The sequence below is a fragment of the Strongylocentrotus purpuratus genome, unplaced genomic scaffold (assembly GCF_000002235.5).
Source record: "Strongylocentrotus purpuratus isolate Spur 01 unplaced genomic scaffold, Spur_5.0 spur5_scaffold_1, whole genome shotgun sequence".
NCBI lineage: Eukaryota > Metazoa > Echinodermata > Echinoidea > Camarodonta > Strongylocentrotidae > Strongylocentrotus > Strongylocentrotus purpuratus.
Genome location: NW_022145594.1, coordinates 44,782,791 through 44,806,927, shown reverse-complemented (window position 1 = coordinate 44,806,927; position 24,137 = coordinate 44,782,791). Strand labels below are relative to the sequence as shown.

At 35.0% G+C, this 24,137-nt stretch overlaps 1 protein-coding gene across 1 annotated transcript in view; it reads left to right on the top strand.

Moving 5' to 3' along the window:
* Nucleotides 1-2,616: 2,616 nt before the first annotated feature.
* Nucleotides 2,617-24,137, top strand: part of LOC105445932 (tyrosine kinase receptor Cad96Ca-like) — a 29,655-nt gene continuing 8,134 nt past the window's right edge. Inside the window, exons 1-9 of the mRNA XM_030978300.1 lie at nt 2,617-2,747; nt 3,201-3,231; nt 3,718-3,788; nt 4,334-4,504; nt 6,540-6,644; nt 6,964-7,145; nt 7,604-7,708; nt 8,138-8,243; nt 8,905-9,001. Coding sequence (XP_030834160.1) covers nt 2,720-2,747; nt 3,201-3,231; nt 3,718-3,788; nt 4,334-4,504; nt 6,540-6,644; nt 6,964-7,145; nt 7,604-7,708; nt 8,138-8,243; nt 8,905-9,001 — 896 coding nt within the window. The 5' untranslated portion in view covers nt 2,617-2,719. The remainder of the gene's footprint in view (nt 2,748-3,200; nt 3,232-3,717; nt 3,789-4,333; nt 4,505-6,539; nt 6,645-6,963; nt 7,146-7,603; nt 7,709-8,137; nt 8,244-8,904; nt 9,002-24,137) is intronic.

Sequence of the window (24,137 nt, the reverse complement as noted above, 5' to 3'; positions counted from 1 at the left end):
AAGGATTTGTAGCCATGAATATTTATCTTTTTACAAATAAATGTTATTCATCTTTTTATTCTGAGTATGGGTACAAAGGTAGAAAACGTAGTTATTTTCAGACAAACATGTAGAAAACATGAACATAACTTAATATTTTCTTGGGTAAGATATTTCATGTGTCATGCAAACAGCTATTTAATCTAATATCCCCTGTTTTATTTGTTTTATTTTCTTCTTTGTTCTTTTCCCATACCATAAATAGGACCAACAAATCCTCCTCCAACGGCCAGTATGTCCATATTTTTTCTTCCGTTCTATCATCATTCATTTTATAAAAGCTTTTTTAAGTGTCGCATTGAATCTGGCTAACTTATACTACCAAAGTTTGGTATTTTTATTTTTATCTCTCCAAGTTTAAACAATGATGAATAGGTGAACAATTCATTTCATTCAGAGGAGGATTATTGAATGCATGACTTTCATTTGTTGTATATTGCTTTATTTGATGTATGCGCGTGTTATGTCATAACATTGATTTCAAAAAGTAATAAACATGATATTACGGGGTAAATACTTATCATGAATAAACACAAAGAAGTAAAATTTGTATCAAACACCTATCCACTCTCCATATTACCATCTTAAATAGAACGTGAATGAAAGGAGCATACATATAGGAAAGAAACAAGCTTTAATTCACATTAAAATTTAGCAATTCGATTGGAGTGTAATTTAACTTGACATTGTGTAACTTGTTAAGAATCTCTCTCTCTCTAAGTGCCATATCGATTGACTTTGGCGATCATGCTATTCCACAACCCTCGGTTCCTAGCCTTTTGTATTAGTACCACTCCCAGTTCTTTCACTCCTCTCTCTTCCAACAATTTCTGCAGACTGTCCATCCAAAGTATCCTCCTTCTTCCCTACTCCTTCTTCCCACAATTTTCCCTGTCAAAGCAAGATTCTCTAGGCCTTCTTTACGTGTAATGTGACCCATGAACTTCAACTGTCTAATCAACATCTCACGTATCATTTTCCTGTGCACTCCAGCTCGTGTAAGAACTTCCTCATTACTAACTCTGTCAGTCCTGGGGATTTTCATCATTCTTCTTAAGAACCACATTTCGCAACTTTCTGTTAAGAATGATATAAAATATTCTGAAAGTATATAACATGTATGTAGAAAGGGCACCCTTCAGAGGTACATTTAATATGCTTTGAGATATTTGAGATGACTTTCTTCGCTTGTATTACAGCCGCCATTTGCACTTAACAACAGGTGCCCTATTAATAGCCTTTGATTTTAATCATTTTAGACGTTTACCCTTTGAATACTTCTATGTTGGTCTGGAATCTGCAAGCTTAAAAATAGGATTCTCCGTTTTTCCTTTGAAGCTGACAAAAAAAATTATCCTCCTTATACAGTATGATAATTCTAACGTTTAATTGTTCTATATTGCTTTATTTGATGTATGCGCGTGTTATGTCATAACATTGACTTCAGAAAGTAATAGACAGGATCATACGGGGTAGATATTTATCATGAATAAACACAAAGAAGTAAAATTTGATTTTGAATTTGTATCAAACACCTATCCACTCTTCATATTACCATCTTAAATAGAATGAAAGGAGCATACATATAGGGAAGAAACAAGCTTTAATTCACATTAAAATTTAGCAATTCAATTGGAGTGTAAACTGAAAGTTTCTGTACAATCTTAACAATATAAGTAATTTCATCACTTTAAGCACCTGGTGAATAAGCCATTGTATTAAATTATGCCATTGCAAATAATGATATGTTATATACAAATATCAGAGAAATCACTATCTAAGGATGTGTATTCATCCAAGCAATGTATATTGTTCCCCTGTTAGTTCAGAAAATATTAGCCTACGGTATATTTGCGAACACAGACCGGAGTTCAAAGTCCTGTTTATGCTATGATTGAAGTGAGGCATCATATATAGTAGGTGAAAACGCATTAAAAAAACTTGTTCCTCAATTTCATCAGGAGGTTCCTGTTTTGATCGCAATGAATTAAAACGGGAATTCCCTTGATGATTTATTTGATTCAGTATCTGAAAATCTGAAAATTTTAAAATCTTAAATTTCATATTTAGAATGAAACTGATATTATTTATTTTTCGGTATTTTTGTTTTGTATGGCTCAAACACGTTGGTTATTGTATTTTTTAAATTACAGTTATTGGGTATAAATTTGATTCTTAAAGTTGTTATATATCTATAGATACCTGTATGTTATATAATTGGTATTGGAATTTACATTTGCTTCGGCGAAATCTTTTCCTGGTATTTTTTCGTCAAAAGTATGAGTAAGGGTTGTAATTAGGTTTTAGGTAGGATTTAGAGTAAGGGTAAGGGTTAGGGTTGCGATTTGGTTTTAGGTAATAGGTTTAGGATACATGTTAGGATTACGTATAGTATTTAGTGTAGGGTTGAAGTAAATGATTCGGTAAGTGTATGAAATGGATCCGGAGCAATAATTGTCCCGTTAGCATTTGTAATACAACCGCTGAGTATTGTGTAGAAAACTAATCATAGGTTTGATGATTTCATCTAGAAGCTTGTGTCTTTGGTCTTGTATGAAACATTGCTCATCATTTAGAACCCATACCATGCACCTGTGTGCCAACTGGGGCTTCTGCAGGTATAGCTGTCTTAGCCACCCTGTTAGTGGCTTCTGTCATCATCAACATCATTCAATTCATCATGTTGAGGAGACATGAGACCAGACCAGGTGATTATATTCATAAACTCTACTAAAATATAGTTGATATATGGAATCAGAACGAAGAAAAGCTATGTAAATGTTTGTTTCATGATTGTTTTAACTGACTGTTAGAAAGTATGTATAAAATATGACGGCTGTAAGTCCTCTCTGAGGGTCTTTGTAATGAGGATGGAGCCTTACCAAAGCAAATCATCATATTGACTTGGTATTGCTTAAAGAGATTAAGGAAACATAATACTGGAAGTTGATAGCGAAAGTATTTTTTTCTTGCATATCGTAACATCTATCGCCTTCCTAAATGTATTTTCCCATACCATATCAATACCCAAGTATAGAGATCCATTTACTTGAGACTACATTCTACTTCCTTGTTGATAAACGTGCCATATACCTCTACTGTGCGTAGAAAATGTTTCAACATTTCGATATTTGCTTCTTTTTTACCTTCTTTTTTTACAGGTTTCGAAAAGTCGGAGAAAACTGTTTTTGGGTAAGTATTTAGCAGTTCGAAATGTTCAACATAAGAAATATGTATAATAATAATAATAATAATACATATGATTTATAAGGCGCCAAATCCACTTCATAGTCAAATGCTCAAGGCGCAGCTTGTGCAAAAGGTGAAATACATACATGATACATTTATACAAAGTGCGATAGGAAAGGTACAGACATGAAAGGTTATGGTAATCAATTATAAGCTAAATTAAACAGATATTTCTTAAGATTGTTTTTTAACACTTTAATGTTATATGTTGTTTATAAATCATTATTTGGGAAACGGAAATGATTAGCTATGTACTTAAACACAAAATGAGCAACCCTGCTCTAATACAAGTAGTTGGAAATTAGTTACTTGGGATGGCTATCAGATGGCGCTGTACAATTAACAGTTCGCTAGGGAAAAACGTTTATAAGTTTGGTATCACTTGTAAATGCCATATTGAGGAACATCAACGTTTTTGTTTTTTTACAGAGAAGGAAGAAATGTATCCAATGAGGAAAACGACAACATGGCGTATGAGATGATTCAGAGCGGAGATAGAGGTGAGAAAATGTGTAAAATCAGTCAAGAGTTTAAAACGAGGAATTTACCCACAACATAAACAGGTAGATGTATGGCTCTGTACATGGGAATAAACATCTTAATAGAAAGAAACGTCTCATAAATCACGCTATCATACTAAATGATAATCATTTTGCCCCAAACTGCAGAATACACCATAACTACCAAAGGCATTACTGTGTATTAATTTATTAAAGTAGTAGTATATATTCCAAAAGAAACATGATAAGCTTAATAATTTTCTTTCAGATTATTGCTAGGCCTACTAACTTAACAGAGGTTGGAAATTTAACCTCTAATTACGACCGATTTTAAAAATCTCCAACACACACACACACACACACACACACACAATTATAAGTTTATGGTAAATACTCATTCACTTTCGTGTTATATTTGAAAGAAATCTAGAAAAGATTATCCAAAGGTAACCTTATCCCTGTTTGAGAGGATGAAAGGTTGCTTGTATTTGATTTTTCAAGTATAAGAGTCGTTTTTAATAATAATCATATTTGTGTTGTTATAGCATACACATCTCTCAAACTCGGTACATCCCACTCTCCCATCATTGCTCCTGAAAACGTGACGTTCTTCACGAGACTCGGTTCAATCGGACGCGGTGACTTCGGCGGGGTATGGAAGGGAGAACTCCGCTCGAATCAGAGCCAAGTAGACGTTGCTATCAGGCAGATTCCAGGTGAGGTTTTGCAAACCACTCCCTAAACAAAATAATGAGTTGAAAAGACCGACAAGCAAATCGCTTAATCGCCTAAAATGAGACGTTTATTTATCATCATAAATAGAAATGCCTTTACCTTTCTATAAAGTTGAATTTCAGTGTGACCAAAACAAGCGTATAAAGTAACACATCGCTTCAAAAGTAAACCATGTATATATATATATATATATATATATAAATCAAACGATTCAATTGAGATAATCATGGCAATATAAAAATACTAATTAAAACAGTTGAAATACAAATTCTTAAGAGTTCATTTATTCACTTTTAGTTCAATTGTTTTATTTAGTATATTTATATATTGTCATGTTTGGGGATCGGTTTTTAGATGAGAAATATAATAGATGTATTTTTTGGCAGAGTTCAGCAACTCTCAATACAATTAAATTGTTTAGCATGGAGATTAAAGAAGTATGTGTTCGCCGGTTGATGGTTAAAATTCAAGTCTCCTGATTAGAAAAAAATTACTATCAGGAAAGTTTTGGAGAGTGAAACAAAGTTGGATGGGTGACTTAATCATACTTCTGATTGGTCTTTGGTCAACTGTCTATCAGGGTTACTATGGTATTCTGGGGAGTGGTTATGGAGAGTGTAAGTGACTAGGGTAGGGCCTATGAGTCTTGGTTCTTATAATGTGGTTGCTTGAAGTTATATATATATATATTTATTTATATATATGTGTGTTATTTAGTAATTCTATTGACACACTGCCCAAGAATATCATTTTTGACGATACCCCCTTGGAAGTTGTTTCATTCATTACATTTTTAGGCATAACTGTTGATAACAAACTTTCGTGGAAATACCATATAGATAATACATGTAAGATCATTTCACGGAATATTGGCATAATAAATAAACTTAAATTTCATTTTCCGACATCATCCCTACTCATGCTTTATTCATCTTTAATTTTACCATATCTGAATTATGGGATACTTACTTGGGGCAACACGCAGCAAACTCTACTAAATAGACTGTTATTATTACAAAAGAAGTCTCTCCGTATTACATTCTGCTCCACTCTCACACACAGACCCGTTATTTGTTAATGGCAGACCATTAAAAACAAATGACCTGTATCTACTTCACTTAGGACAATTTATGTATAAGTATTCAAGAAAGACCCTTCCACATATATTTGATGCCATGTTCCCCCTAAATAGGTCATTTCATGATTACCCAACTAGACGGTCAAACGAGTTTCACCTACCACTCTTTAGAACATTATTAGCGAAGAAGTCTTTTATGTATGATGGTCCTAGATTTTGGAATTCTCTAAGTGAAGGTATTAAAAATAGTCCATCCCTAAATTCTTTAAGAAAAATCTAAAAACATTTTTGCTCAAATCCTATACTAATATACAAGAATAATCTGATAACGGTTGGTAATCATCTTAATTTTTCATTTAGGTCTTCATCATCTGCTCGATTATTTTAATATTTATTTGGTCTCATGATCTTACCTTCCCAAAATTAACATTTATAACTACCCTTTTTTCGGTCATGATTTGTCCTGCTTCTTCTTCCTTCTACCCCCTTTTCCCTTTTCCTTCTTATCTGTTTTACTTCCCCTTGTTCGTTTCGTGTTTGTACATTGTATGTTGTTTTGTAATATTGTCTTGTGTTTTCTAACTCTTCGTAGGCAAAATTTGAAACATTAAATTATTATTTTTTTCTGGGGGATCCACAAACTACAAGCACTGCTTTTTAGTGGATCCCCCACATTTACTCAGAAATTAAAAATTTATTTCAATAATTTTGTTATGTGCAAATTTTATTTGTATAGTTTCCTGAAAAATGAATTATGTATGAAAAAATATGAATATGAATATGAATATGAATGTAAATATATTCATTTATATTCACTTGTCTACACAGTTTTCCCTTAATCTTATTTATTGACAACTGCATGATTTAGTTTAACGAATCACTCTCTGCGAAACTGAAAGCAAATGTGCTAGTTATATATAGGATGTATCTTCTCTTAGATCAAGTGACCAATTCAACCAACGTTCTTCAAGCTGTCAAGGTCCTTTCTGAGCTTCCGGATCTACCTAATATTGTCAAGTGCCTCGGATATTGTCAAGAACAAGGTAAGAACACTTCCTCCCGCAATTACAAAGCTTTTGATTGTCGCTAAAATCTTTACATATTCATGTATATGAGCATTTAATTCTAATAATTTGCAACGCTACCTAAGCTATCATCCCTAGAGGTGCAAAGCATTTTGAGTAGGCTTCGCGTCTGAATAACCAGAAACGATACAAATAGTAAAACAAGATTGTCTTGGAAGAACAATCAATTTTATTTGATAATTATTCAAGATGTTTTTCGTATACTATAACATGATGTCTGATAAAATACTGTTTTAAATATCAATGTGATTCAGTATTGTTTTCCATTGAATGATAGGTGGTATTCTGTATGAGTTCATCCCTGGGGGTACCCTACTCACCCATCTACAGACCACAGGGGTGCAGTCTCAACCCACATACGGCAATCTCAAACCAAAGATGGTTCGTATCGATGAAGGTAGTCTACTCAACCTGGCTTGGCAAATTGCAAAAGGGATGCAGTATCTTGCATCAAAGAAGGTAACATTATTTCATGATTTGCAATAGAAGAGAATTAACAAAGGAAAATGGGGAAGGGAAAGGGAAAGTTCAGAGGAGAAAAATAACGATAGATTAAGTAGGCCTGCATGAGAAGGAGATAAATAGATAAAGGCAGTCTACTCAACTTGGCTTGGCAAATAGTCAACGGGATGTCGTCTCGATGCCGTATGCATCAAAGAAGAGGAGATGGGTAGGGGAGGAGGAGGAGTGGTTGAGAGTGAGAACATTGAGGCCGGGGATAAGTGCGAAAAGGATAAGAATTAACAAAAGTGGAAGAAGACAGGATAAGAATAGAAGGAGAGTAAGCCAGTATGGTATGAGGATGGTTGTGATGATCAAAGGTGAATAAATAACATCCAGATTTTGTAATTGTAGTTTTTATTTATTTATTTTTTTATTTTATTTTCATCCTTATGTTTTTGTTTTATTTCTTAAAGATCATCCATGGAACTCTCTGCGCTCACAATGTGTTACTAGCTGATAGAAAGCAATGCAAGCTATCAGATTATGGACTATCTTCATCACTGTTTAGCGGCAGAGGTGTGAGTATTATCACCTTATTTAATGATAATAATTATCATCAGCATAGATATGGATGGCACATCTTTAATAATGATTTAATCGACAGAACATATTGGAAAATCTTGAAACTACTAAAACGTCAACATTGAATTATGTGTTTCATGATTTATCGCATAAGTAATTTCCCCCTTAAATTGTTAACCCATAATGGTACATGTATATTTATACACCCTGATTATCAGCAATTTTATTTACCGTGGTGTTTGTTTCATTTTTGGCATATGCAATATTGTTTCTGATGTATTTTAAAATCTGCTTGTAAATTGTAAACAATCAAGCCATTGTCTGCTAATCACTGTTCGTTTTAAGCCATGAATAAATTATTATTTACTCTAACTTAAAATGAATACAATTTTAAACCCTTTTTGTAATACTTTCCAACATCTCAGAAACCAACAAGATGGAGTTCGCCTGAAACCATGGTTACTGGTGAACAATCAACAGAAGGAGATAGCTGGTCTTTTGGTATCGTCTTGTGGGAAATTGTGACATTAGGTGAAAAAATAATGTTAATATCGCATATAATTGTGTGTACCATCTTAAAAACCTTGAAGTCATTCACGTAAGAAGCCTTTTAAACGTTACAGCTGTTCTTCATCAGGGCCCTGCAATTATTATTACCCTTGCAATATTATTGCCATGTGGAGTGGAGTGGATGGAAAGTGGTAAATATTGATTAATATCTTGCCAAAGGAAGTAAGCGCCGAGTTGGGATTCGAACCTTTAAACCTCGGATTTAGAGTCAATAGAATGAGACACTATACCACGAACTCCCCCACTTCACATGTATCATATGGTGTTATGAAGAAAAGTGAAATAAATAATTGCACTTAAATAATCAAAATATACCTCGACTTATTCTTGTTTGATGCATTTTAGAGTCGAAGAATTCAAGCCACTTTTTCCACTCTTTATGACTAACCAATAATATTAGCGTCTTTTAATCTATTGCATTATTCGTATTCAAATACATGTCCCAGATATGAATGACAGTTAGTCTAACAATTTGCACTTAATTCCGCTTGTACTATGAAGGGTTGAGGAAAATTGTATATACATTATATGATCAATATAATTTTTCTCCATAGCTTTACATGTCAATTATTTGTATATTGATAATAAATGTTTTAATGTTATATTTCTTTGATTCTTAAAGGTGCGAGGCCATACCCTAAAATGACCTTTGACACTGTCCAAAAGGAAGTTGCCAATGGTTACCAGATGCCACGCCCTCGCCATTGTGGACAAGAAGTGTAAATCACACTCTTTCTATCAGTCTTTACTTTGTCGAATACAGATTGTTTCGTTAATGTTATAATTTACATGACTTACTCGATGCTATAATAACTTGTTAAATTTCATAATTATGTTGATTATCATATGCGGATATGTTTCTCAACAATAAGTTATATGATGGAACTTGATTCTGCTCTCTTATCTTTGAATCTGAATCTTAATCTGAAAATAATACGTCTCAACACTCCCGTTGGAGTGAAACGACTTGGAGTGCATGGAGTGGGCTCGCACATGAAATAAAGAAACCATGCTAACGAAACTGCTGTTGCATACGAACTTTGAACTTGTCTTTGTATTATTCATTTAGGTAGTTCTATTAGATTTCTATTAAATAAGGATCGTCTCTTTTTTATCTTTCAGGTATGCGGTAATGACTGGTTGTTGGGAGAAGGAAGCTACAAATCGGAGTAACTTTGATCAGATCCTCAAGAATTTGGAAAGGATTCTAGAAAAGTCTCATGTAAGATATACTTAAATTACCCTCTTCTAACTTGTCTAATGCGAAATTTAGTTTCCTTATTACGTACCCGTTAGTATTATTCCAATTTTTAACCGTGGTTCTGTTCAACAGGTATCATGAACAAATTCTAGCCCTAAACCTAATAATTATCCTTGCAACTTTTTTTCTTTCTTTTCTTTTGATTTTCCCAGAATTACCTGTCTCTCAATGACTTGGATGATGGATTGTATGCGTCTACACTGGACATGTGAAATAAAGCCCTGTTCGGATGTGCAGCGATCCTACAACGCATCTACATCTTGTACACTGTACGATGATTGGATCCGAGCGAACTGCGACTGTAGGGACATTATACCCACTAACTTGTGTTAAATTTAGCCAAGAGTGATGAATCAGGCTATCGGAAATACATATATTAAATATGCATTCAGTATCTGTCTCATTGAAAATTATGCTATTTTAAACATAATTTGGTAGAAAAAAAAAACAATAAAGAAGTAATGTCTAAAGTATCTAGAGGTGCAGCTTTTGACCAAAAATATGAAATTGTGGATATCAAGAGGTCCGGTGTGAAGCAAATGATCTCATACAATCTTCAGCACAGTCTCGTGATTTACCAATGTTAGTGTAATTTCATAGCATTATTGTATGTAAATGACCACCTATTCCGTTTATTATTTTTTTCATCACCCCTTCCTATCTTTCTGTCTCTCTCCTCTCTCGCGCCCTCTCTCCTTCTCTCTCTCTTTTCCTCTGTGTCTCCTTTTCTTTCCCATCTCTCTGTCAATTCATATCTCTCTCGCTCGCTCTCTCTCTCTCTCTCTCTCTCTCCCTATCGCTCTCTCTGTGTCTCTTTCTCTTTCGCTATGTTCCCCCTTCTACCTCTCCCCCTCTCTCTGTCCATCTATCTCCCCCTCTCTCCCCCTGGCTCTCTCTGAACCGTCATCTATAAATGTAAACATATAATTCTCATTTAATACTAGACTCTCACGTGTATATAACCCCCATGAGTTATATACAATTGCTTAACGATTGTGTACTTGTATTTTTATGATTCTACTAAGTGCTTTTTTTACCAGGTAAATACTTTTGTATTTTATTGTACAATTCAGCCCCCGGGCTACGATGCATATCTTTTAAACACATAAACCATTTTTAAGGTCTCTTTCTTGAGTTTTAGCGCATTCCAATCAGACATCGAATTTTGAGATCGCGAAATTTCCAGAATCTTTGATGATACACTTTTTAGTTCAACCAATTTGTAGTCAAAATCGTTGATGGCCATTTGGTAATAATTGAACTAAATAAATTTGTGTAGAATATGAAAAATCATGGATCGAATATCATATTTCCTAATATTTTTAAAAATCTCCACGTACTTTGGTCACCCCCATCACACATGCGTGAGTGTGTGCGTGTACGTGTGTGTGTGAGCGTGATTATGTGCGTGATTGTGTACGCGCATCAATGTTTGTGTTGATTATAAATATAAAGGGAACGGCACTATAATGTGCTATTGTTATGTCAATACATTTTCGATGGTAAAATGTGACAGTATGGCTTTACGATGCTTTCTATGTTATTCGTCGATTACTTGTCAACAAGTTTCGTGTTTTTTTTTAATTTGCACGTTCTATTTATACAGAATGGATCTACATGTTACATATGCAAGGTGTTATATTATATAGCTCAGCACTTAATAAATATAGAAAGTAGTTGCCAGTTTATTATTTAATCCTGTCCATGAGATTCTGGAGTGTACACAAAGTTATTTTACAACTCAACAAAACTAGAAAAGATGAAAGAGATTCTGTGTTGAAAAATGTGTTTGAAAGAGAAATCAGAGAAAGCGTAGAAACACAATGTAGCAGAAAGGAAAGTATACCAACAAAGGGAAAATACATGTATGACTTCAAAAGGAATGGTTGAACTTCATTTGATAATTTGACCGATATGTGTAAGTTAAATTTGATGTTGTATTTAACTTTTGTGTTATTTGTGTAATATTTATCTTCTATTGATGTGTAAGATATGAATGTGAAATAAGTCCTCCAATAAGGCAAATATAATCCTTCCAATGTTTTTCAATGTTTTTTATGCAATCACTTTCATGTTAATCGCGAACCTTTATGTTTAAGCATAATATAATTAAAGGCTAAAAAGAAATCACAGTTTTTTTGTCCATCATTTACTAATTGAATAATACTGACATAAAAACACATGATTATATTGATTACGAACAAAAACAAATGAATTATACTTATGTCACAAAATTAATTATACTTTATTAAACATAATTTTTTTTCTCCAGAGATGATACTTTTCAACATTTGCCCTCCATAATATTTCCTTTAAATAAATGTCGAATATGTTTTAGTAAAATAACATTTTCTTTTTGGTGTATATAAAACATAAGAAACTGAATTTATTCATAGGTTTTCCACAGTTTTTTGTTTTATAAAACTCATTTATTCACTTTTGACAAAGAAAATTTGATACAATATTGAATTTATTTGATACTGCTTCTATCACATTTTTAATTTATTTTTTACTCTGATAATTTAAATCAAACTGACGATGATCTGTCAAAAGATCATGATATCATGACTAGGCCTATTAAAAGTCTTATTCTCTAACGAGTTCTTAAGGTAAAAAAATATTGTTATAATATATGAAATATTGCTGATGAAAAACGTATATGTATGGCACATGTAAAGTAAAATAAATGTGCACATGATTCAGTTTTAGTTTCATTTGTCGTTTCTAAAAATTAACCAAGGTTCTTTACTGTATGTAATTGTGTTTTCCATTTTTTTTAAATTAAAGAACGTAACAAATATGCTCATGTTATGTTACACTTGCATAACCGTAGCTGCAATTAGGGCATATTAAAACAAATGTGTTGGCGCCTAAATGTTAAAAACGAAAGTTGGACTTTAATGTCAATAGGCCCCGGTCTGAAAATATCTAGTTACGATTATTTTGGTTAAATGAATAACTTGATATAGCAGGAGTGAAGCGTCAACATATATTCTGTTACCGCTCCCCCGTCTCCCCTCCCCCATACCAACAAAAACAGGAATTCTGAAATACGAGAGATAGAGAGAGAGAGAGAGAGACGGAACTTGGGGAGGTAGCGCATTTTTACTATATAAAAAAAACATTTAGGATACTGTTTAAGCAGTTATATATTTTTTACCTCGTATATATATTTGTAAATTAACCAATTTAAATCAACCAATATCAATATAAATAAACATTGGCGTAGGGAGCGGGGGCATCTAAGAGATATACCCCCCACAAATAGGGGCAAATCGGCAAATCATTTATTTAAATGGTATACAATTTTGGAGCTCTCTTAAAAAAAACTCCTACTTAAAAAAAATAAGGATTTCACGCTTCAAATTCGAAATCAAACAAAATGTAAACATTGTTTTCCTGAATGAATCTCTAATCACCGTATATGGCTTCAGTTAATATTATAGTTTGCGAACATTTCTTTTTCTTTTCTCTAACGTGTAGACAGAGTTGTTCACAGTGTTATAAAACACTGCGTCTATTGATAATCGATGGAGCGTAGTGACCGAGCGAGAAAGTTTTGATTTTGAAATGATACAAGTTTATATTTGGAGCATTAAACAAATTATTATATATCCGTGTAATGCTAAATTGGGACATGTAACTTCTTTTTCTATGGCGACTCCCCCCCCCCCCCCCCCCCAAAAAAAAAAAAAAAAAAAAAATCAAATAATAATAATCTTGAATTAGAAGGGGGGTGAGGAGGTAGGAACTCCGAATCGGCCCCTCTACCTCTCTTTTTCGAAGCCTTATGACCATGATGACAGGTCTTGAGTTAGATCTACTCCAACTGTTAACAAAACAAATATTTGCGTTATTGAAATATAGTAATTGAATTAAATATGATAATTTCATGATGATAATTATGGATTGCCAAAGCGAGTCGTGATAATTTACAAACATTAAACCCATTAATATGATTCTGTATAATGTCATAATGCCATATATGTTGATGTATAGCCTATCCCGTGCAATATTATACGTTGACGAAACAACAACGGATTAGAACTTGTCTGCGATACGCCCTCACACAGCATGCGGGGTTCAATTTTGGTAATCGTTCATATCAATTGTGACCGTACATGGATTTGCTGTTTTGATTATTACCAAAAATAAGCTCCCCTTTTACATTAGTACCATGCAGGGCTCAAATTAATTTTTGTCCACGGGGGCTCTTCCCCCCCCCCCCCCCCAAAAAAAAAGAGAACCCCGTGAGCCTTCTCACGGGGGCTCTTTTAGTACTGACGGGGGCTCTTTTTTATACAAATATCCATTGAATTGGTACCTATGATACTCCTCAATTATTTGCTATTTCATCATTATCATTCCAATCAGCATTTTCCCTCTTACAAATTTACAAGCTACATAGCTGTTACTGGCCTGTGTATATAATATATACGCATACAACACTGATCTTTATGATGTCTTTAACGTGACATATCTTCTTCTCCCCTTGCAAACGAGAAAGAAAACAAGGTCATTAAAAGGGATTAAGCGACAAATAATGATTGTGATTCAAATTGATGCGAATATTTGTTTGAATAAGCACTGCTATTCACCCGAATCTTCTTTGTAAAAACAACTTTTACAAATCTCAGTCATGCTTACTGAGTTGAGACGTTCCATTCAATGTAAAATACTCATTAAAGAATACACTTCTCCTAATCTGAAAGTGATCTTACAACACAGTGGCAGATTTGCATGGCTGAGATTTGTAAAAGTCGTTTTTACAAAGAAGATTCTGGTGAAAAGCATTGCTTATTCAAAAAAAATCCTTGCATCAATTTGAATCACAATGATTATTTGTCGCATGATCCTTTTATTAAATAACCTTGTTTTCTTTTTTGTTTGCAGGGGGAAAAGAAGCTATGTCACGTTAAGAAATCATAAAGATCAGTTGTATTATGCGTATATACATTATGATACCAGAACAAATGTTGATTATCAGAATGTCATTTTGGAATACCTCTAAACAAATACCACATTGTCTTTAGCCCGTATCAGTATTAGTATCATGCAATATAAAGCTATTATTCTTTATTTAATTCAGTATAATGCTTTTCCTCAAAAATAGTTTTGCCATTTTGTTAGGGTTGAGACGCTAGGAAATGGTTTCAAATGTACATTACACGAACCCTGAACCATTGCAAAATGATGGTGGTTCTCTCTCTCTCTCTTTACTTTAATCATGCATTATCAACTACATATAAAGCAGCAACCAAAAACTTAGGGTTATCTGAGATAGGTGAAAGTAAGAGTTAAAAAGAAAGTCATGCTAAAACGGCGCTTCACTCCCCCCCCCCCCATGAAAAAAATAAAATAGATTAGTAGTCCTCCTCTCCAGCACCCCCCCCCCCGCTTTAATATCACATTTTCACTTGGCAGCCCAAGGGGGCCGGGGGTGGGAGGAGGGGGGTTAAACCCCTAACCCCCCCCCCCCCCCGTAGATCTGCCCATGTTACCATATCATTCCACGACATCTTGGTCTTCCTCTTCTTCTCAATAGGGACTTTTAGATTTGCGTGGACGTGGACGTGTTACGTCCTTTTAAGGCACTGGCAGTCACATGTCACGTCCTTTTAAGCACTGGCACTGCCTTAAACGGAGGTCACACGTTTCAGTCCACGTTCCCATCGTGCAAATCTAAAGGTCCCTAATATTGATTTACTGGTCGAGGTTCATTATTTGCTATTCATTTGAAATCACCAGATTTCAGCGGGTTAACGCTTTCACAACGAAAAACTTCTCCATGACCATGTTTCTGCCCTTGCGCGATCGCCTCCAGCTCCAGCAGACATAGCGCGGCAGCGTGCACACGTACCGCTACTAAGGGCGCAGTAGGCCTATAACCACTGCTGACGGCGGCACTGCACTGTGAGCTGAATCGGTAATAATAGGCCTACTCATAGAACGAGAAATCTTGCACGCTAATCTAAATTCCATTTCATTTGAAAATTGAAACTCAATATCGTGTTAAAGTTATACCAGAAAAGAAAATCTTTATATTATAATTCCACGGGGGCGATTTTTTATTTTGCAATCGCCCCCGTGAGCAACCTGACGGGGGCGATTATGTAGCTCACGGGGGCGAATCGCCCACCGCCCCCGTGTATTTTGAGCGCTGGTACCATGTGCATGGAATCTTGAAGGTAGCTGTAAAGGTGAGTGTGATCGCTTTTCTCATTACCTTGTATTTATGTTTCCATTAATATGTTAGTGAAATTGCACTCTAGATGGCAAATATAAGATTGTAGAAATGTATTAATTGCAGTTTAAATATAAGATGCATATAACATTTCTTTTGGTAACTTCTTAACTTCTGCATGCACTTCGTCATTCTGATTGCACTTTAGTCTATAATTTGACTAATACATGTACAAACATATTAAGAATAAAGAAACACGCGCCATACATTCACTTGTCTAACAAAATTAAGCATGAACTCCCAAAGAACAGGGACAATACAACTGAGTGCCTTTGTGAGTGGTAAATAAACATACTCTTCTAGTTAGGGCAAGTAAACGCTCGACCTTGGCAATCCTTTCCGTTTCTTTTCATTTGTGACACAAAAGTCTCTCTGTACACGGTAAAACTTTGGCAGTTTTCTGCCATAACTTTTTTGACTCATTATTCAAACGCGTCTCGGAAGTGAATTCGACTTTCATAAAATAGGCGTTTTTTTCACGAGCCGCCGACTGACTGAAGCCCCACGACGTGCTGAATGTGCCGGCCATATCAGAAGGGGGGGGGATAATAGATTGCCACCACCACCACCACAACCAAGAATAATGATTAATACATTACAACGGATAAGGGGTTGAATATAAAATAATGACATTACAGACCTATGAATGAATTACTGAATTCTCCAGTGATTGTCATAGCTTTCCGCTCAGTTGTCAAAATTGCATAATTTTCTCAGTAGTTTTCCTGTACTCCTCCTTTTTTGTCTTAAAAACCCCTGGATAATATTTGATTCCCCTGCTATACATAATTTCATATCTTTAGGTGGAATCAACTTTTCATACATTAATTGTTTTTATGTCTGACAAGCCTCTGCCAATTTCTTGAATTGTCTTCAAACAGTAAGCTTGAATTTAGTGAATCGGTCTATAGATTTTGAATGACGTTCATCTATTTTATTTACATTCTTACTTTTCAACCCAGATCTATACTACAAACAAAAAAAGGAAATTATATGAAGCCAGACAATTTCAACTGAAGCTCTCCTTAAGAATGAGCAAGGAGATACCGGCAATCGAACTGTTTAGAATGGATGGTTTGACTGCTTTACAGGCTTTTACAGTCCTTCTGCTTGTTCATGGTAAGTAGTTTTTAATTTATCTATTTTGTAATACTAATTTGATATTACGTACACATTTATATAGAAATAACGGTACATTTCTGCTACAATAGCAGCACCATATGCCAAATACGCGTAGATGGATGCAAATCTGTACCCCAATAGCACCCTTATTTATTAGTGTGTACCGAGGGTATGATAAAGAGGTTGGTAATATGAACCGAACGCTGTTGCTACGAAACCTAAATACTCCGGAGTTCTCTATTGTAATCATATATTATGGACAAAATGCATAAAATATATGTCTATTTAGCCCGCATTAAAAGGTCGAAAATGTAATTGTAATTAACGTTTTCGAAGTTTCATTGGTGACGTTAAAGCAGTAGATTGAACATAAACTGCAATGTCTATAAGACAGTGCTAATCAATATTGCTATAATGCAATCAGAATATTCCATGCATATTCAAACATTTCAGCGCTTTCACATAAAGTACTGGAGCATTAAATCTATACTTGCTAATTGATTGATAACTATAATGAAATTATGTTTTCGATTACATTTTTTTCTTAACCTCTCATTAAAATATGACGCTTCGCTTTGATACATGACATTAAAACTTTCCAAATAAATATATCTTTTATTCAAATTTAAATTGCGAGAGTAGATTGATTCAACAATATTCCAGATGCAGATACAAACTTCACTAGGAGTGCTCTATATACGAATTTCCCTGACATCATCCAGATATAAATGACAAGGTCTACTCGTCGGCTCGTGGCCTTGCTAGCAGTATGATTGTTAAATGCTTAGCATTTTATATTACAATATATGTTTTTAGTCTTCAACAGTTATTTTCCCTCTATATTGTTAAAACCTCGTAATTTTTTTAAACAGGAGTTATTTTCAAAATAAATAGATCTTTGTTTATTATTTTGGTAAGAAAATTTAGATCAGATTTTATGTCTGTTATGCATTATTTTCACGTGAGAAATAGTTAAATTTAAATTGACTACCATTTTTACACATCCTCAAAGCTCACCTTTACATTATTTAAGCTAAATAATAGTTTTAAAAAAAATCGCACTCAGGCACACACCAAATAATGAACAAAGATTTGTTTATTTTGACAAGATTTTGTTGACATCTTTAAAAAAAAAAAAAAAAAAAAAAATCAAATTTAAGGGAATTTAAAGATAAGAGTGACATTTAGAAAAATACTGGCATTAGGTGCTATTTTCTTGATTGTTTTAGAGTTTTGTTTCTTTTTCCAAAAACCAGTATAGTACAAGGTCAAACTGGTCAACAATTAGTTTCCTTTATTTTCACCGTCTTGTTACATCTGCATGTTCATGTGCACATTTTGTGTTACAACAATTTTGGAAACCTCAATACGGAGACATTTGCACCTTATTTTTTCCCTTCACCCCAGCAACCAGCGGTCAAACGGTAACTGTGTCAGGTCCTTCCAGAGCGGTAGCTGGTACTAATGTACTTCTCATATGTACTGTGAATGGTGGAACAGCGAGCGTGATTCAGTGGATTGAGGATAGTACAAGTCCTACTCAAACTATCTATTTAGGATCAGACCGTTTCAGTACTGATGATAAGTACCTTAACTTTAAGGTGACATCATTATCAGCAACTCAATCTGTGATGACCATTGAGAACGCAGAGGTAGAGGATGATGGGGGGTATAGATGCCTCATTCCAACAGACTCCAATGGCAATACTCTAGACCTGGTGATAGAAGGTTAGTAAATGCATGAATTTGATGAATTGTGTGTAGAGTGGCAAGGTATAATGGGTTTTCATACATGAAACGAAATTAAATGGCATATCTTAAGAGATAGTAAAGACCATGGTAACATGATTCTGATAGCAATACTTTTCATCCATGGCTTGACCCATTCTACACCGCTGTGTACATGTAGGTGATAGACTTACATTGATGTTCCACATATTAGGTATTCTGAATCAGGACTCGTTCTTTGGCATTTTATACAACTTGAGATACCTTTTATAATGTGTCTGATGAAAATAAAGGCTAATATAAAGCTTATTAAGACTTCTGCCATTGTTTTTCCTAGCTGCATCAACTGTGACATTGACTCTGACTAGTACCGTGACATACAATGAGGATATGTATGTAGCAGCATGTGTTGCTGTTGGAGGCAAGCCACAAGAGACTATTACATGGACCCTCAATGGAGTTACACAGACTAATGGCAATGGGAACACGATAGTAGATACAAACCCACCAGCTACAGCACCTTTATCTAACACAAAGAGCGTGTTCACATTTCCTGCAACTCTAGAGAACTATGGACAGACCTTGGTTTGTCAAGTCTCTGGACATCAGATTACAGAGCTGAATGGACAGGAATCTGAAGATTTAAACACTCATAGTAAGTTTGATTTGAACTTTGGATTCAAGAAGGCAGATATTATCGTAGTTCACATTTGTTTACATGTTTGAGACAACATTTGTTTACCTTCAGTACGGTAAGTAGACCAGAAGTTACCTTCTTGGTTCTATATTGGAAAATAAACCGTTTGGATGAAAATGATATTTCCTGGTACCTATTATTTTTAGAAATACATATACTTAATATTTAGATTTGAATGAGTATAGCAACTATATTTTTAAAATTGGATAAAATACCGTGTGGATAAAAGACATTCCGTTAAAAACTTTATGCAAAACAACTTGGTCCGTAGTTTTGAATGATCATAGCACCCGAAAACCCGTTTTTGATTTATTTATCCTGTCTTTTTGTTGGTAGCAGGCTTATGATGTACGGTCATATATTTAATCCAACCTGTTCGTCTTGGCCATTATAGTTATTTTAAACCATTGTACAAGGCAACATTTAATGTATTAACAGAGCTTGGACGGTGTATACATGTAGTTGTAAATGTGACACTGGAAGATCAGATTGTAAATACATATTCAATTCTACCTACAATTTTTCAGCTAAAACTTTACGCCTCCATTCTTTTAAAACTACTTAATAGTATTAGATGAATCTGATTTTTCTTTTTTCATCCTACCAACGCAGCCTCATCATCTGTTGAAGGTACCACTGTCACTGTAGATTATGTAACCCAGGGAACAGGCATCAGAGTGTCATGTACTGCCTCAAATCAACCTAGCCCAGCCATGAGAAACTACTACATATTCTCCAATGGCACACTCATACATGAATCTATGGACGGAGGCAACGAAGTCTCTGTTTCAGATCCTAAGGAGGGTACACAGTACACGTGTATGGCTGGTAATTACCTTGGAAATACAACACTAAGTACAGCAGTTACATATGACCCAAGCAGTAAGTACATGTAATTTTGCTTTATTATTTGTACATGTGATGTGATGTGAGAGATGAGCGTTTTTTGCACATATTTTCCCTTATTATTGTTGTGTTTGCTTAAATGCCAAGTTGTGGTTGGTGTGAACCTGGGGGAGGGGCAGGGGTGAAGAACCTTCAAAATCTCAATTAGATCAATGTTCATGTCCTGATAAAAAGTGTGATTTTCTGTTAAAATTTGGATGAAGTCTTAGTTCTCTTCCTAATCAAGCATTGTGAACAAAATGTGTACATGTTTGGGTATTTATTGGTGAAGTTCTTAGAAGTGTGTTTGACCTATTGATGCTTCGTGTGTAAAGGAGTCGTTAACATTGGTGTTAAATTGGTTTCTAGGACAAGTACCCCCTAGGACAACTACCCCCTAGGGCAACAACCCTCTAGGACGACTACCCCCGGGACAACTACCCCCGGACAAGTACCCCCTAGGACAACTACCCCTAGGACATCTACCCCCGGACAACTATCCTGGGGGGGGGGTAGTTATCCGTGGGGTAGGGTCCCATGATGAAGGTGGAGGTGTTATAGTATATTGGTTTATTCACACGGCGCTCAATTCAAGGGTTAAGGTTTCGAATCCCAGCCTGGTACATGTACTAAAATCCCTTGGCAAGACCTTAATCCACATTTGCCACTCTCCACTCAGGTGTAAATGGGTACCCTAGCAACGACTGGGGTAGTACAAATTACAGGCCCTCCGGAATAACAGCATTAATGCTGATGAGAGTTCCGTGGGTAAGAACAAAAATCATTAATTATCCTATCCCACATAGAAATTAGAGCTAACAATTGTAATGTCCTATTGTCCTTAAGTAGGACTTTCTGAAAAACAGCCGTCTAGGCTGAGAGAGTTACCGTGTTTAAATAAATAAATGAAATGAAAAAGGACGTACAAACATATAACACCAATTAACGCACAGTACATGTGCGGTACATGCCCATTTTGAGTGGTATTTTTGTTGAAAGGAAATTTGAATATTGAAATGATGTGAATTCGTTGTATCACATTGATGCATTCCATCTCTATTTCCGAATAATTAGTACATGTAGAAACGAACAAGTGATCACAACAAATTTGATGAGATAATGGTGGTTTTTAAAATTTGATGGGATGTAATCATTACTAAAAGACCAATTGTCACAGACCTTTGCAGTGTACAAAAGTGCTTCAAAACGACTTCTATTTTGTAAAATCTGACAATCATACATATTATAATGCAGACGACTTTGAAAACTGACAACTTACATACTGAAATGTATTAATGTTTAGATGAAATACAAGTGTGTGTGTAGATCTATTGTCAGGAGGTGTATACTCTATGTGTTGTACAATAATTCCAATGCAGTCCAACATTTATCTTGGGGGATTTGCTGAATTGAATCGACTTAACACAACACAGATGTATTTCCTACTTACTACTTCAAAGGTGGTGCATCCATGTACATGTAGTATGATAGCCATAGCGTGCCCATTTATCGTTTCAAGCAGTTGTATGACACCCTACCATGACTAGAGTCACCTTTCATTGTTTTTTATAATATTGATTTTTGCTCAAAAATCTCAATATTCTAAAGTTATATACTGTTACAAATTTAGTTTTAGAAGTATTTCCCAGTAATTCCACGTAATTTCCCGTTGATGCCAGAATTTGCTAAGCGGTATATGCCGATAAATACCGGCATTTCCCGCACGGATATTTACCACCAACCCTGACTTTTACTGTCATGAAATAAAACCAATGTACCAGACACAATCTCCGGCAATTCATGTGAGACTGTTGCATCATATTAACATGTATTTATATTAGCTTATTAATCTGTATAGATTTATACCATACATTTATCTCTCTTGTTAATGTTGTTGGTGTTTCAAATTTAGCACCGATTTAAAAAGATTTTCTCTAGGTCTTCATAGCCTCCCTAGTTATCTTTGCTCAAGTTGTTCATAGTGTAAATCTGGAAAAGAAGTTTGTGTTATGTAATGTTCAGTTAAGGAGAGGAGGCAAAATTATGAGGTCCGAAAGGAAGTTAAAGTGACTGTGATAAGGGAGGAGATAAGAGAGAGAGAGCAGACTGAGATGGTGTGGATACGTGCAAGAGAAAGATGAAGATGAACTGATTAGATGGGCAGCAGAGAGAAAGGAGAAAGAGATAGAATGGAAGATCCAGGAAGAGGTGGATAGAACTAAGGAAGAGTTCAGTAGAGAAATTGACACGGAAATGGCTACAGACAGGTCGTGATACCATGATCTTTCTTGAGTACGCTTCAACTCTCAGGCTAAAAATATGGCATGTTTAACACCTGCAACATAGCTGCTGTGGTTTTATTAGGTGTAAGTGACTGGCAACTGCACGCAAAAAGGACTTGCTCCCATGGCTGACCTAAGAAAGGTGACCTTACCCCCCCCCCCCCCCCACGGAGTAAAATGTCAATTTTTCAAATTTCGAGACGTTGCGGAAAAAAAAAAGTGTCCGCTTACCCCCCCCCCCCCCCCCCCCCCACCTAGCGACTTTTTGGCCGGCGCGATTTTCAAATTTTCCTGAGTCGTTGCGAAATTTTGGACCCGAATAGAACCCCCCCCCCCCTTGAAAAAATCCTGCGTACGCCACTGTGTACATGTATCTACTATCACAAATTGTACGGAATAAAAAAATATGACACTGTTGAGTTTGCTTTCCTGCTAATTTGTCTGGTGTTGACATGTCTCACAGGTTGGTTCGGTCTTTTGTGGTTTGCCAAATGCATGGCTTTTTGGTTTACACCATATTAAACAATTTTCCATTCCTCATTTCAAACAAGAAAACTCAGTTGCGATTAATTTAAAGTTGCGATTGATTTGAATTAATTGCAAGTCTTCATAATGCAGGGCCCAGATCATTGGCGGTCAATAACAGTAAATTCGCGTTCGAGTTTCGACTGATCTTGACAGAATTTGTTTTGGCAACCATACATCCGAATGAGCGCTTTCAAAGAGATCCTCAGCCATTTCTGTAATTTGTTTATTTGAGCTTCAGACGTGAAATGTTCTGGAACGTGTGTGAGAAGTGTTGGTTGTTGTACACAACTGTACTGCTCAATTGATATGTAAATAAAACACAAAGGAGTGGAGAGTGAATAAGCTCTCGAAATATACATCACAGTTGTCAAAAATGTATGGATTAGAAGCCCTGAATATTTATCCTTTGTTTAAAATTTTATTCTTTTTATTCTACTTCTTTCTATTTTTTCTGAGTGTGGATACAAAGGTAAAAAACGTAATGCACACAAATGTAGCACAACTCATTTCAATAGTTTCCGACATACACCAATGTATATGAACATAACTTCATATTTTCTCGGGTATGATTTTGCATGTGTCATGCAAACAGCTAATCTAACATTCCCTTTTTTATTTGTTTTATTTTCTTTTTGCTCTTTTCCCATACCATAAACAGGAACAACCACCCCTCCTACAACGACCGGTATGTCCATATTTTTGTTCTTTCGTTCTATCATCATTCATTTAATTCATTTTTATCATTATAAAACAAATACTTGTGAGCGTTACGATCCACACAAATGCTTATTGCCAGTTACCAACAAATAATTATAAATTTATAACTAATATAGATTCAAATAGGCAGTGAATTTGTTTAATCACACATTGCGTTTGTATTTAAATTCTTAGCTTTAATATAACATTAATTTTCCAAGTGTTCCATACTTTTTCCCTCCACAAGTGTTGGGTGGTGTACACAACTGTACTGCTCAATTGACATGTAAATAAAACACAAAGGAGTGGAGAGTGAATAAGCTCTCGAAATATACATCACAGTTGTCAAAAATGTATGGATTAGAAGCCCTGAATATTTATCCTTTGTTTCAAATTTTATTCTTTTTATTCT